Raw genomic sequence first — 13,959 nt, 5'->3', positions numbered from 1 at the left:
CCCCCCCCTCCTCCCACACTGGGAGTGGAGGTGCCAGGTGGGGCGGAGGGGGAGAACTGAGGACTTTAAGAGAGAGCCTTGCAGGGCGGACTCCAGCCCGGGTCTGGAGCAAGGGGAAGAACGAGGTTTGGAGAGGGCACAGAGAGGGCAGCAGGCAGGGGGAGGTGGCAGAGAAGGTCCTGAGAGACCGGAGGCTGGAAAGCTGTCCGTAGGGGCGGAGGGGAGTGTCTCAGTGGCCTGCGGGCTGACCTCGTGGCAGGAGCAAAGTTTCCAGCAGGAGGGAGGTGAGCAGAGGCCCTGGGGATGGGCTGTGGAGGCCCAGGCCCGGCTCTCGTTTGTTGAATGCCCAGGCTAGTCAGACATGGCAGGTGTCAAGGAGGAGGAGGGCCCATGGGGCCATGGGTGACCCCAGCCTGGCGCTGTGGCTGAATCGTGTGGGAGGGGCTGCAAGGGAGGGTACTTGCCAGAGCCCTGGGGACCACTGTGGCGGGCCCTCCCAGGCTCCCACCCTCTTCTGGAATCTGTCACTCCTCGGTGTGGTCTGGAGGGCCTCAACGGCCTACCACATGTGGCAGTGATTGACGGGATCCTTTAGGGACATGGCAAGAGGGATGTCCGGTGTAGAACCCAGGGTCAGGCCAGTTTGTTGGGTGGGGGGGGGGTCTGAGAGTACAGAGCTGGGCCCTGGCTTTATCAGGCAGGCTCTCTCCCACCCTGCCTCCTCCTGCACAGTAATTAGGCTGGGGGTTGCCATGGTAACTGGGGAGGTGACCTAGAAAGGAATTAGGGCGGGGAGGAGACCAAGCCCCCAGGGACCCTAGGCTGGCACCCCCTCACCCACAGACCAGGCTACCACGTGGACATGAGGCCCAAGGCCTGAGTCTGAGGAGCGGCCAGGACCCTCCCAGCATCCCTAGCGCCAGACTTGGGAGTCTGGTCTCCCTAGGAGCGGGAAGGCGATTTGCTGCGTGTGTGTGTGGGTTGGGGGGTCCCCCGGGTCCAGCAGATGCCCTGGGGAGGGTCCCCCACTCACCCCGGCCTCTTAGGCTTCTCGGAAGGTCTGTGTGGCATTGGGAGACGTGCCGTGGGGCAGACTGGCAGGAGGTGAGGAGGGACCTTCGGCCAGGGCTAGACGGGGAGGGGGGGGAGGGGAATCCGGTCTTGCCCCCCCCAGGGATGGGAGCGACACGTCCCCTGAGCTCCCGGCCGGTCCTCCGTAGCCCCGGGAGCTGGGCGGTGCTGCTTCTGGTCTGACTGTGCTCTTGTCCCCCGACCCTGGCCCACCGCCCACCCCCTCCCCACGCAGATATCCGGGACTCTGGGAAGAAGCCCGTGATGCTGTTTCTGCACGGCGGCTCCTACATGGAGGGCACCGGCAACATGTTCGACGGCTCCGTCCTGGCCGCCTACGGCAACGTCATTGTAGCCACGCTCAACTACCGACTTGGGGTGCTCGGTGAGGGTGGACGGCCAACTCTAGGGGCTGGAGTCCGGGAGGGGGCCCTGGCGGGCGGCGTTCCCTTCAACCCGGCAGAAGCGGAAGGGCTTCTGGGCTAGACCGGGCTGCCCAGAGAGGGGGCCGGGGTGCTGCGACACCCCCAGGAAGGCCCTCTCCTCCTCTCCTCCCAGGTTTTCTCAGCACCGGGGACCAGGCTGCAAAAGGGAACTACGGCCTCCTGGACCAGATCCAGGCCCTGCGCTGGCTCAGCGAAAACGTTGCCCACTTTGGGGGTGACCCCGAGCGCATCACCATCTTTGGATCTGGAGCAGGGGCCTCCTGTGTCAACCTTCTGATCCTCTCTCACCATTCGGAAGGTACCGGCGACCCCGCCGCCTGCCCCCTCCCCCCCCCCGTCCCCTTTCCCACACTCGGATGCTCCCGGGGCGCCCCCTTCCCGCCTTGGGCTAACACAGCCCAGCCTGAGGTCTGCCTGTCCCTGCCAGGGTTGTTCCAGAAGGCCATCGCCCAGAGCGGCACCGCCATCTCCAGCTGGTCGGTCAACTACCAGCCGCTCAAGTACACGCGGCTGCTGGCGGCCAAGGTGGGCTGCGACCGCGAGGACAGCGCCGAGGCCGTGGAGTGTCTGCGCCGGAAGCCTTCCCGGGAGCTGGTGGACCAGGATGTGCAGCCCGCCCGGTATGGGGGTGGGAGAGGGCCCGGGCCAGGCCTTCACTTGCCTTGTTGGTTCCAAGGAGGTTGAGGGTGAGAGGTGCCCGCAGGCAAGGAGAGGTGGGCTTCGGGCCCCCCCACCGGCCCCGCCTTCTTCTCTCGGAAGCCTTCCCTAAGCGGAGGTGCCCAAACAGAGCGAGGGGGCGCACGGTGCCATGAGGTGCTTCAGGGACGACTTCCCGAGAGGCCAAGCGCCCCGAAGGACTCGGCAGATTTTTAAGTAGGGGAGAAGGGTCTTGTGAGCACAGGGCTCAGCAGGCTATGAGCTGAGAGGAGGCCAGGGGGCAGGTGATGAGACCCTGACCCCTTCTCCCCAGCTACCACATCGCCTTCGGGCCCGTGGTGGACGGTGACGTCGTCCCCGATGACCCTGAGATCCTCATGCAGCAGGGAGAATTCCTCAACTATGACATGCTCATTGGTGTCAACCAAGGAGAAGGCCTCAAGTTCGTAGAGGACTCGGCGGAGAGCGAGGACGGGGTCTCCGCCAGCGCGTTTGACTTCACCGTCTCCAACTTCGTGGACAACCTGTATGGCTATCCGGAGGGCAAGGATGTGCTTCGAGAGACCATCAAGTTCATGTACACGGACTGGGCCGACCGGGACAACGGCGAGATGCGCCGAAAGACGCTGCTTGCGCTCTTTACAGACCACCAGTGGGTGGCGCCGGCCGTGGCCACCGCCAAGCTGCACGCTGACTACCAGTCCCCGGTGTACTTTTACACCTTCTACCACCACTGCCAGGCGGAGGGCCGGCCCGAGTGGGCGGACGCAGCGCACGGGGACGAACTACCCTACGTCTTCGGCGTGCCCATGGTGGGCGCCACCGACCTCTTCCCGTGCAACTTCTCCAAGAATGACGTCATGCTCAGCGCCGTGGTCATGACCTACTGGACCAACTTCGCCAAGACCGGGTGAGGGCCGGCGGGGCCGGGTGGGGCGCCCCCTGCAGGCCAAGGCGCACACACCCTCCACCCTCCGCGCGGTCTCCCTCGCGCCCCCCACTCCCCAAGTCGTCATTCCGGCATCTAACCCTGACCCTTCTCCGCCCAGGCACCTGCTGGACGCCTCCTCAGTGCCACGCACTGACCGTCCGCGGGGTCCGACACAGAGGGCCCTGTCCTTCGCGGGGTGGGGCGGCTCGCTTGGCGGCTTTGGCTCCGGGTCTGTCTCTCCCGCCCTCCTCCTCCCTCTCTCCGGACACTCTGCTCTCCGTCTGATGCTCGGGGCTGTGTATGTGAGCGTGTGGGGATTTGTGCCTGTCCGGCTCTCTCTCACCGTCTCTTCGAATCCACGGGTGCCTCTCCCTCTCTCTCTCTTCTGTTTACCTTTTGCCTGCTGGTTTCTCTCCTGTGTCTTCGACTCTCGGTTTCTGACGTTTTTATTTATTTTTGAGAGCTACAGACAGAGCGCGAGCAGGGGAGGGGCAGAGAGACAGACAGAGAGAGAGAGAGAGGGGGAGACACAGAATCCGAAGCAGGCTCCGGGCTCTGAGCTGTCAGCCCAGAGCCCGATGCGGGGCTCGAACCCAGGAGATGTGAGATCACGACCTGAGCCGAGTCGGACGCTTAACCTACTGAGCCGCCCAGGCGCCCCGCTAAAATGTGTCCATCTCACTCGGTCTCAGCGGCTGCCTCTCTCCCTGGCTGTCTCTCTTCCTGTCTCGTGTTCTCTGGCTTTCCTTCCGTGTCCCGGGCTCTCTGCATCTCTGTGGGGCGCGCGCGCACACACACACACACACACACACACACCCCGTCCCCCACCCCCTCCCCCTCGGGGCCTCCCCCTCACTCCCCCTCTCCCCGCCCTCCTGTGCCCACAGCGACCCCAACCAGCCGGTGCCGCAGGACACCAAGTTCATCCACACCAAGCCCAACCGCTTCGAGGAGGTCGTGTGGAGCAAGTTCAACAGCAAGGAGAAGCAGTACCTGCACATCGGCCTGAAGCCGCGCGTGCGCGACAACTACCGCGCCAACAAGGTGGCCTTCTGGCTGGAGCTCGTGCCGCACCTGCACAACCTGCACACGGAGCTCTTCACCACCACCACGCGCCTGCCGCCCTACGCCACGCGCTGGCCGCCGCGCCCCCCGCCCGGCGCCCCGGGCACCCGCCGGCCCCCGCCGCCCGCCACGCTGCCGCCCGAGCCCGAGCCCGAGCCGGGGCCCCGGGCCTACGACCGCTTCCCCGGGGACTCCCGAGACTACTCCACGGAGCTCAGCGTCACGGTGGCCGTGGGCGCCTCGCTCCTCTTCCTCAACATCCTCGCCTTCGCCGCGCTCTACTACAAGCGGGACCGGCGGCAGGAGCTGCGGTGCCGGCGGCTCAGCCCCCCGGGCGGCTCGGGCTCCGGCGTGCCGGGAGGGGGCGCCCTGCTGCCCGCCGCCGGCCGCGAGCTGCCGCCCGAGGAGGAGCTCGTGTCGCTGCAGCTGAAGCGGGCGGGCGGCGTCGGGGCGGACCCCGCCGAGGCCCTGCGCCCCGCCTGCCCGCCCGACTACACCCTGGCCCTGCGCCGGGCGCCGGACGACGTGCCTCTGCTGGCCCCCGGGGCGCTGACCCTGCTGCCCAGCGGCCTGGGGCCCCCGCCGCCGCCGCCGCCCCCCTCCCTCCACCCCTTCGGGCCCTTCCCCCCGCCGCCCCCCACCGCTACCAGCCACAACAACACGCTACCGCACCCCCACTCCACCACTCGGGTATAGGGGGCGGCGGGGGGAGGCCCTCCTCCTCCCCAGCCGTCCCCCCACCCCCCACGCCCCCGCCGGCGGGCAGTGCCGCTCGGGGAGGCAGGGAGGACCGCTCGGCGACAGGCTTTTCCTGCGCGGGGAGGGGCGGGGGCGGGGGTGGGGGGGGCGTCACGCGCGGAGGAGCATGAGGTGGACACGGGTTTTCCTCGCCAGGACGCCGAGAGGCCCTTTCTCTTCTCTGGACCCGGGCCTCGGAACAACTCGGGGGGGGGGCGTTTCGTCCCCTCCACTGGGACACCAGTCTTAGGTGTGCGGAAACGTGGAAGTGTTTTCCCACGTGGAGGTGTGCTTTCTCACGAGGGGGTGCGTTTTGCCATGTGCAGGGTGAGGTTTTTTTTTTGCCGCCCTGGACACATGTTGGCCCCCTCGAAGAGTTTCTGCGGGGATTTGTACCCCAGAATCCCGTTCCCTCCTGCCTTCTCCCACCTCCTCCCCTCCCCCACCCCCTGGAGACCCTGGAAATGGCGTGTTCACGGACCCGTGACCCTTGGCCACCAGACAGACACGGCAGGGTGGTGCCTGGGAAGCAGCGAGGAAATCACAGTCCCCCCGCCCACCCCCACCCCGGCCCCCTGCCCCACCCCCCTCTGCCCCAGCCAAGCATGTTTATTCCCCCCACCCCTGGCATATGTCAGATGAAGCACGTTCTCTGGGTGGGCCTGGCCTTGGCAGACGACAGACACAGATTCCCTGCCAGGGGGAGGGAGGGAGGAGATCCGTGCACCCCCGTGCTCCCCGGGGAACTTGTTTCCCCACGGGTCCGGGACACATTTCTCTGGGTGGAAACGCCTTCTTGCATGTGGATGTGTGTGTTCCCATGCGGACGGCCCCCGGCTCTCCAGCGCTCCTTGGCCTCCCCGCCAGGTCCAAGAAGGCCTAGCGCCCCATTCCTCCCCACCCGGCAGGTGGGGACAGACTCCCGACAGACAGAAGCTGGGGGGGGTGGGGGGATGTACAACTCCTGGGGGCAGAGCTCTGCCCCTCTCCAAGAGATGCTAAGTTGGGGGGGGCATGGCGTGCCACCCACAGAGGCCATGCATGTTTGACCAAAGCCCTCACTGGGGTCTGAGGACAGCCTTTCCCTCAGTCCTCAGATCATTGCTCATCCGTGCCAAACTGCGTAGGTGGGTTTGAGGGGTGGGGTGGGGGGAAGACCCTCAAAACGTGCCAAGGATTCCCCAGTCCTGGGCCAGGGCAGGTAACTGTGGAGACAGGGGGGGGACACCGGGTGGGGGGGAGGGGAAGCAGCAGCTACAAGGGTCCCGCCTGTGTCTCCGCTCTTCACTGTGTCTCATCCCCTCCCTCGGTGCCTCGGTGTCCTAATCCCCCAACCCTGTCTCCCTCTTCGAAGCCATCCCGTCTCGATGTCAGACCACCTTCTCCCCTTGGACGTCCTCCCCTTCTCTGACCTGGCCCCCCTTCCCTCAGCCGGCCAGGGCTCAAGGAAAGGCGCGGGGGAGAGCAGGGGGGCGAGGCTTCGAGGGACAGGTTGGGGAGAGAATGAGGTCAGCCGTGCCCAGGAACAGATGGAGGGGCAGTGGGGGGCGGGGCCTGGGCAGACAGCAGCAGGGAGAATCTGAAAGGACATGTGTGAGGTGACTGCCCGGGAAGGAGGTGCCCCAGGACAAAGGGCTTGGGCCTCTGGGGACAGGAACGTCGTCAGGAAGGGTTTGAAGGGACACCAGCAGGAGGAGAATCCTCGCCTGCTGGCATTTTGCGGGTTTGTGCCAAACTTGAGTAGGGGGTGGGGTGCCGTCTTCCACACCCGGGTCCAGAACCCCTGGCCTTGGCTCCCCAAAGCCCTTGCCTCCTGACTGTCCCTTCTCCCACCTCCCCCCATGGAGACTTAGTTCTTTTCTGCCCCCTCCCCATGCCTGGTCTAGCTCCTCTCCAAACAGCCACGTCCTCTAAATGCTAGGGACCTGGGCCCCAAACCCTGTAGACAGATGCCCCCCCCCAAGCTGGGGCACGGGAGGGGGGCTGGGGGACCCCATGATTCAGCCACGGACTCCAATGCCCAGCCCCTCTCCCCAGAACAACCCCCTGACAATCCCATGTCCCTGCCCCAACCCTTCGCGGCTCTGTACACATTTTTAAACCTGGCAAAAGATGAAGAGAATATTGTAAATATAAAAATTTAACTGTTGTTCGTGCGTGCTCTGATGGGGGTGGGGGCCCGAGGAAACGAGCCGTCGGGAGGCCCCCCTGCCCGCGCCGGGGAGGCAGTCGGAGCCCACAGCCCATCTCGGCCGATGGCTTCGAGGGCTGAGAGAAAGGGGGAAAGGGTGCTGGGGTGAGGCCGCTATGGTGGCAGGGTTGTTTGGGGAGTTCCGTTCAGGGCCCAAGTGTGGGCAGGGGCTGAGCCTGGTGTAGAGGAGGAGCGGGCAGGGGCTGATGGGGGCAGACAGCAGACAGGCCAGAGGGTCAGCCCCGGGCCCAAGACTCTCCCTCTTGGCACATTGTGAGGGAGAGCCCCGGCATCATTGTGACCCACTTACCCCCAGGAGCTTCTGGGACAAGCAGGCGGGCAGACACTGTGGGCGCAGTGGGCTGGGGGCCTAGGGGCCCCGGTGGCCCTAGGGACCCCCATGGCCATGGCTGAGCGGCCGCGGCCTGGGTGGGCCTCATATCCCAGCTCCAGCACCAACAGCTGTCAGGACCTGGGCAACTCCATCCTGTTGCTATTGGGTCTCATCATCTGCATTAACATTGGCATCAATATGGTGACGCTGGTCAGGGCGGTTCTGGTGGGAGGGGGACGGCAGGAGGGCTGGGGGAGAGCCTGGTGGCTGGGGCCTGCCTGGGGTCATTGTGTTCTCCATCACCTAGCTCTGGCGCAGACTCCGCGCCTTCTTACATCGGGTGTTCCACGTCGTTTATGAGAAAGGTAAGCGGAGGCTGCTGGGGGCATAGGAGAGGCAGGACCCAGGGGTCTCCAGGCCTGACCCTGAGCCGGCCCCTTCCCCTCTGGCTCTCCCCTCTCAGACCCCACGGCGGTGCCCCCTCTCCCCCCACCCCGCGCCCGGCCCTCCCCATCCCTGGAGGAACCAGCCTCCCCCCCTCCCCCAGCCTCTCGCCTCCCCTCGATCCACAGAAGCTTCTAAGCCAGCCTCACCTGAGAAGCAGACCCAGCCTCCGAAAGAGAGCGCCCCTGCGGTCCACCTTCGATGCACCATGGACCCCGTGAAAATGACCGTGACCCCCCCCACCCACTCGCCGCCATCGCCACAGGGGCTCCTCGAGGCGCCGGGCGCACCGCCCGGTCGCCTGGGCCCCCGACACCGACGACGACGAGAAGCCCCCACATCGGCACCCAGCAGTCTGCTCCCACAACTGGGATCACTGCGCAGACTGGGAAAGCTTCCGATCCACCCAGGGGCTCTGGGCTCCCCACACCATTCGCTTCCAGCAGACCGTAGAAGGAAAGCCCCTCAAAGGAGGGATGCAGTCGGAGCTGGGCCTGGAGGCCTACGTGTACCCGGTGAACCCCCCACCCCCGAGCCCAAAGGGCCTGAGCCACGACAACTCCGGGGCGGGCGCGGGCGCGGGGGTGGGGGCCCAGGCCGAGCAGGAGCAGGGCACCCCTGCCCCTCCGGCCCCGCCCCCTGCCCAGGGCCCCGCAATCGTCCCCGACCTCCCCGGGCGCCCCTCCTCGCGCCGCGTATTGTATGACGCCCGAGAAGTGAGGCGGCGCCTCCGGGAGCTGACCCGCGAGGTAGGGGCCCTGTCCCACTGCTACCCGCTGATCTCCAAGTCCAGCAATGCCGAGGGGACGGGCAAGGACTGGGTATACCGTTCCCTGGCAGAGAGGTGACCGGGAGACAAATAAAAGGAAGAGAGGAGGTGGTTTGTGATGGTGTGGGGGGGAGGGGGGTGCCAGGGCCCCCACGGCACCCAAAAGCCCTGGTCGCTAAGACAACGCTCTCCCTGGCAACAGGGCCTAGAGAGCCCTAAGGACCCTCATCCACCTCTTGGCTGCCCTGGGCCCTGCCCGCAGCTCTTTCTTCCTTCCAACGTTCCCACCTGTAGCTCCCCTGTTTCCCTTTGTGCCCAGACCAGGCCCCCCAAATCCCTCCCCAGATCCTCAGGCAGACCTGCACTAGAGGGGGACCCCATCCCCATGGCCCCAGCCCTCGAGCGGCCTGGTTTCCGCCAGAGGTAGGCTGCAGCCACAGGGCGCGGTGTGGTTGCCTCTTAAGCCCTGGTTTCTTGGAGGGTGGCCGGCCGGCCGAGAGATCCAGGCCTTCAGAATTTCCCGGCCGGGACCTGAGGCTCTCGTACCCCAGAGCAGGCTCAGAGCAGAGGATGAAATCCTGGGGACATTCTCTGTGACTTCGCTCCTCTGATTAGCACCTGCCTGTCACAATGAGGAGAGCGAGGCTCAGAGAGGATAAGGGACTTATTCGCGGTCACACAGACACCAGGGATCAACCTCGCGGCCCCTGAGGCTTCGGGCACTGCTCCCGCGGGTAGATTTCACGGCCACCGAGTCAGCCTGGCCCAGCAGAATCTCCCACCTTCCTCAGCTTGCCGTGTGAACGCGTCAGAATATTCCATCCACAGAGAGCAGGGAAACCCAGGCCCTACCCCACTCCTAGACAGTTGGGGTCACAGGCATGCACCCACGTACACGTGCACAGGCACGACCTTAGGGAAGGGAAGCCACGTGAGGGCAGGCGCCCAGGCGGAAGCAGCTTGGACCTCACCTTCCGTAGCAGGTGGAGTCCTGGAAGGCCCTTTGTGAATCAGCCTGCTTTAAGCTGATTCCCTTCAGTGAGTATGTACCTACTAGGCCTTTGGAGGCTGGAGGGGAAACGCCCTGCCCGTCGGCTCTTCCTTTATTTTTTGCCGAGTTGTTCCTCAAGCCAACAAAAGACTAGAGGTCCCCGGGGCACCACTTGCACGGACCCCCAGCACGAACCTGGTTTAAAAGAAGACTCCTTTTGGCACATCGACAATTACATCTGGGCTGTGCTTTGTGTATTTCATGAGTTTTTTTCTTAAGGTGGGAGCCAACAGTGTTTCAACTTGGAGGGATGGGCCAGTGGGAGGGCAGTGGGTTAGGAAGGGGAGAGACCACGGTTGGCGGTCAGTCTTGATCTGAAGCCAAGCAGTCGCTGGGTTCAGTGACCACAACGCCTATGGCTGCAGCCACTGGCAGGACAAGGAGAGAAAACTGCAACCCTAGAGGGGACTCTCGCTGTCACCTTAGCTGCTGGCCCCAAGTGGGCGCGGGTGGAGAGTTCCATCAGGCTACTAAGCTGCCCTAAGGTCTCGAAAGAACAACGCACTGGAGGAAATCCTTTCTGGCTGATTCCGTCCCTATGAAGACTGTCTTGTACCCACAGCCACCATATTTTGCAAATCCGCAATCAGGTGTTGACTTAAGCAAAGCCCTAGGGAGACAGAGAGACAAAGGGAGCTCTGGGGTATCTGGGGACTGGACTCCCATCAGGTGGCAGCCAAGGTCAGAGACGGCCATATAAAGAGCAAGCCAAGTGGATAAAAGAGATGCTCATTGTGACTCCCCTGCCATGTGCCTCATTGTGACCCAACAGCCTCACCAGCTGGTAGGTGTCCCCAGGTCCTGGCATGAGCACAGTGTGGTCGGGGCGGGTGGGGGGGGGGCGCGGTGGCCCAGGTGGCCCTAGGACCCCCCCACCATGGAAAACCAGCTCTATTATGACAGCCTGGGGTCCTGCAGTCAATACCAAGAAGCTCCCCAGGGTGCCAACGACTTACTGCTCCTGCTGCTGGGTCTCGTCATTCTTGTCAACATTGGGATCAACGTGGTAACTGCGGTCAGTGACGGCATGGCCGTGGGCCACCCCGCCCCCCCGGGGTGGAGAGGGCTGGGGGCGGGCGTGGTCTTCACTCCCACCCCACCGTACCCCCAGATGTGGCATGAACTCCAGAATGCCTTAGACAAGATGATACAGTGGATTCATCTGAAAAGTGAGTATGGCAGCAAGAGAGATAGGGGACACCCCCCCCCCCCGATGCCACCATCACCACCCTAGAAACCCAGGCCGCACTGTTCCCAACCCCGAGCTCTTCTGACATTCACCCTGTCCTCACGGACTCTCGTCGCCCCCAGATGAAATCTTCCAGGCTTCCGAAGGTTCCCCCAAAGACGCCCCGGCCAAGACCCAAGACGTTCACATCCACTGTGCCCTGGACCCTGTAGAAGTGAAGATGGCCTGGCCCACCTGCCATCGCTCTTCCTCCTACCGCCGTCTCCGCAGCCCCCGCTGCAGCTGTCGCCGCCACCGCCGCTGCAGCCACCGCCGTGGCCGGCACCCCGGCCGCCACCGCCCCTGCAGCCACCAGTGGGGACTGAGGAACCATAGGCATTTCCCCCCCAACCGCTCCGTCTTCCACAGTCACTGTCACAGCCGCAAGATGTCACGGCTGCGGCCAGTGCCCTCCTTTGATGAGGACAACCTAGACTCCTGCCTGGAGGAGGATGACCTATCCTTCCCGCACCCCAAGTACCCATGGCGGGGCTGGGGAGGGCTCTACCAGCCGGTGGGCCTGCCCTCCAACTTGGGGCTGTGGGGCCGCCAGGGTGGGATCCTGGCCAGCCTGCCACCACCTTCTCTGTACCTGTCACCTGAGCTGCGCCGCATGGCCAGGCGCGTGGAGGCCAAGTCGGAGCTGAGGCTGCAGTCCTACGGGCCCCACTGCCCCCAGTCCCGAATCTGGGGCAATCTGGAGGCTGAGCGGCAGACCCCGTCTCCACCACCCCCCCGCCGGCTGCCCCCCGGCCCCTCCCGAGTCCCCGCGGAACACAGCCCTTACCCCTCAGGGGCCCAGCTACTCCATGACTCCCGGGATCAGCGGCGGCGTGGTCTGGAGGGCTCCGGACCCCCCTGTGCCCTGGTGCCCCGGGGGTCCCGGCCCGAGGCCCGGGAGCCCTGCTCCCCCCAGGCCCACCGGCAGAGCCTCCCTGGCCACGCTCACAGCCAGTCCAACCGCAGCCCCCACCCATCCACGGGGCACTTGGGCCAAGGCGCCCAGGACCCCCACGAGGTTCGGCGCCGGACCGGCGAAAGCACCGAGGCAACGCCCGCCCGGCACCCTCTGACCACCGCATCCCTCACCGTGCTGGGCGAGACCTCCCACCGACGGGCCCCGGCTCCCGGCTCAGCCCTGCTGCCCCGCTCCTCCCAGCCCCTGCCCGAAGCCCAGGCTCCCGAGCCGCCCCCAGCCCAGCCCACCTTCAGGCCACTCAGCCGGACCCCGGCGGCCAATGGCAGCTACCAGGTATACGACAGCCTGGAGCTGAAGCGGCAGGTCCAGGAGAGCAGAGCGCGGGCCAGCTCCCTGCCGCCCCCCTGCACCTCGGCCTCCAGGCCCTCCCTGCACAGGAGCCGGAACGGGAAACTCCACTGACCGGCGGGGAACGCGGGCGGTGGGGGGGCGTGGAGAGAGGAATAAAGAGCCACAAAGTCCAGGAAGCGCTGTGATGCTCTGTGGCTTGGAAGCGTCCCCTCCTCCTGCCAGCCCGGGTCCCTGCTCTTGGCTTCCTGACACGAGAAGCCAGTGTCCCCTTATCGGCGTGAGGCTCCCCTCGGCGGCGGCCCCCCCCCCCCCCCGCCCCCGCAGGCCCCCGGGTCCCGTGCCACGCACTAAGGACATCTTGCAGCGGCAGACTCCAAACCACGGGTCCCTGAGCACCTACGCTGGGTCCCCGTCGCCCTGATCCCAAAGTGGGCTCAGAGGCACAGCCCCACGCGAGACCGTGAGGTCAGATTCCAGACCCGTGGGTTCCACGTGTGGGCAGAGCCGGGACCATGGCCCGGGGAAGGGCAGGAAGCATGCCAGGGCTCTGGGGTCCAGCCGGGCCTTCCCCAGGGCTCTGAGGCCAAGGTCTCCCCGGCCTCAGGAGCCGCCAAGGGGATGGAATGTGCGTTTGATGGAGTGAGGCAGCGGGCAGTGGGGGACCCAGCCAGGGCCGCGGGGCAGGCACGCGGGCTTCCAGGCCCCACCTGACCGTCCGGGCTCAGGTGACCTAGTTACCAGGGCACACTGTCCCCGGCCCTCCCTCATTGTGACCCCAGCCGCCCGCCCCATTATGACCCAGTCCTTCTCCCCCTCCCCCGCCAGAGGAGCCTGGCTCCTAGCGAGTATGTGGGGGCCAGGGGGCCCAGGCAGTCCTGGGACCCCCGGCCATGGGACAGCGAGCCCACCCCGGAGCGCCAGGGTGCTCTGGCACCCACCCCAGGAAGTGCCAGGACCTCGGAGACTCAATTCTTCTGATTCTGGGCAGCTTCATCTTGCTCAATGTGGGGATCAACGTGGTGACTCTGGTCAGGGCAGGGCTGGGCACCAGGGGCGGGGGACGGGGGGCCTCAAAGGGGCCGAGGCGGGAGGGCAGCGGGCCTTCGGGGCTCACCCCACTTCCGGACTCCCCCTTTCCCCGCGTCCCTCAGCTCTGGAGGCATCTGAAGAGCAACCTGAGGATCCTCTTCCGTCACCTCTTCCCCAAAGGTGAGCGGGCCCCAGCGTGGCCTCAAGGGGATGTGGGCCTGTCCCCCTTTCTCGGGCCCCTCGGGAAGCCGGGCCTCGTCCCATCCCGATTTCCCTGCAGACAAACAAGCCAGAGGCGTGGGCCACCGTCCCACGTGCGTGTGCTGCTCCGAGGACCCCAAGAACCTGTGCTCGAGAGTCCCTTCCGGCTACCATCGGCGCTTCCTGCCGGGGCGCTCCGACCACCTGGACTCCTGGAGAGTAGACAGAAACGACGAGAAGGCCTCCGGGAGCCGCTGGATGCCGCCTCGGGGTGGACACGCAGGGGGTCCTGTGGACGCGCCATGGGGACTGTGGAAGGAAGGGGTGATGGGAGCCGGGGAGGCCCCTCAGGTCACAGCCTTAGAGGCCCGGGCGCCCTTCCTCTCCAGGCACGAGACACCTTCCCAGTTCCCCAGGATGAGCGAGGCAGACATGGCTCCCCTCCACTTGCCCGAGAGCAAGACTAAGACCCCAGACTACGACTCGGCCCAGGCCCAGATCTCCCCGCCAGCCCACACCCCTGAGCACAACCCC

General features: G+C 65.8%; 4 protein-coding genes across 4 annotated transcripts in view; all 4 read left to right on the top strand.

Moving 5' to 3' along the window:
* Positions 1-4,866, top strand: part of NLGN2 (neuroligin 2) — an 8,813-nt gene extending 3,947 nt beyond the window's left edge. Inside the window, 5 exon segments of the mRNA XM_049637070.1 lie at positions 1,307-1,456; positions 1,630-1,815; positions 1,945-2,137; positions 2,488-3,084; positions 3,993-4,866. Of these exon segments, the coding sequence (XP_049493027.1) occupies positions 1,307-1,456; positions 1,630-1,815; positions 1,945-2,137; positions 2,488-3,084; positions 3,993-4,866 (2,000 nt within the window).
* Positions 4,867-7,499: 2,633 nt separating this feature from the next.
* Positions 7,500-8,753, top strand: SPEM1 (spermatid maturation 1). Its single transcript, XM_049637069.1, is given in 4 exon segments — positions 7,500-7,643; positions 7,741-7,798; positions 8,006-8,112; positions 8,114-8,753. Coding segments are annotated over 4 exon segments (921 nt in total). The 3' UTR covers positions 8,726-8,753.
* A 1,751-nt stretch (positions 8,754-10,504) lies between these two features.
* Positions 10,505-12,371, top strand: SPEM2 (SPEM family member 2). The gene is made up of 3 exons (XM_049637068.1): positions 10,505-10,712; positions 10,809-10,866; positions 11,009-12,371. The coding sequence occupies exons 1-3, from the start codon at positions 10,575-10,577 to the stop codon at positions 12,304-12,306; spliced, it is 1,494 nt and encodes a 497-aa protein (XP_049493025.1). The 5' UTR covers positions 10,505-10,574; the 3' UTR covers positions 12,307-12,371.
* Positions 12,372-13,008: 637 nt separating this feature from the next.
* The window catches only part of SPEM3 (SPEM family member 3), a 3,699-nt gene continuing 2,748 nt past the window's right edge, over positions 13,009-13,959 (top strand). Inside the window, 3 exon segments of the mRNA XM_049637065.1 lie at positions 13,009-13,223; positions 13,347-13,404; positions 13,505-13,959. The exon segment at positions 13,505-13,959 is cut by the window's right edge and continues 10 nt beyond it. Of these exon segments, the coding sequence (XP_049493022.1) occupies positions 13,086-13,223; positions 13,347-13,404; positions 13,505-13,959 (651 nt within the window). The 5' untranslated portion in view covers positions 13,009-13,085.

The sequence above is a fragment of the Panthera uncia genome, chromosome E1, assembly GCF_023721935.1.
Source record: "Panthera uncia isolate 11264 chromosome E1, Puncia_PCG_1.0, whole genome shotgun sequence".
Classification (NCBI taxonomy): Eukaryota; Metazoa; Chordata; class Mammalia; order Carnivora; family Felidae; genus Panthera; species Panthera uncia.
This window is presented reverse-complemented; position numbering and strand designations above follow the sequence as displayed.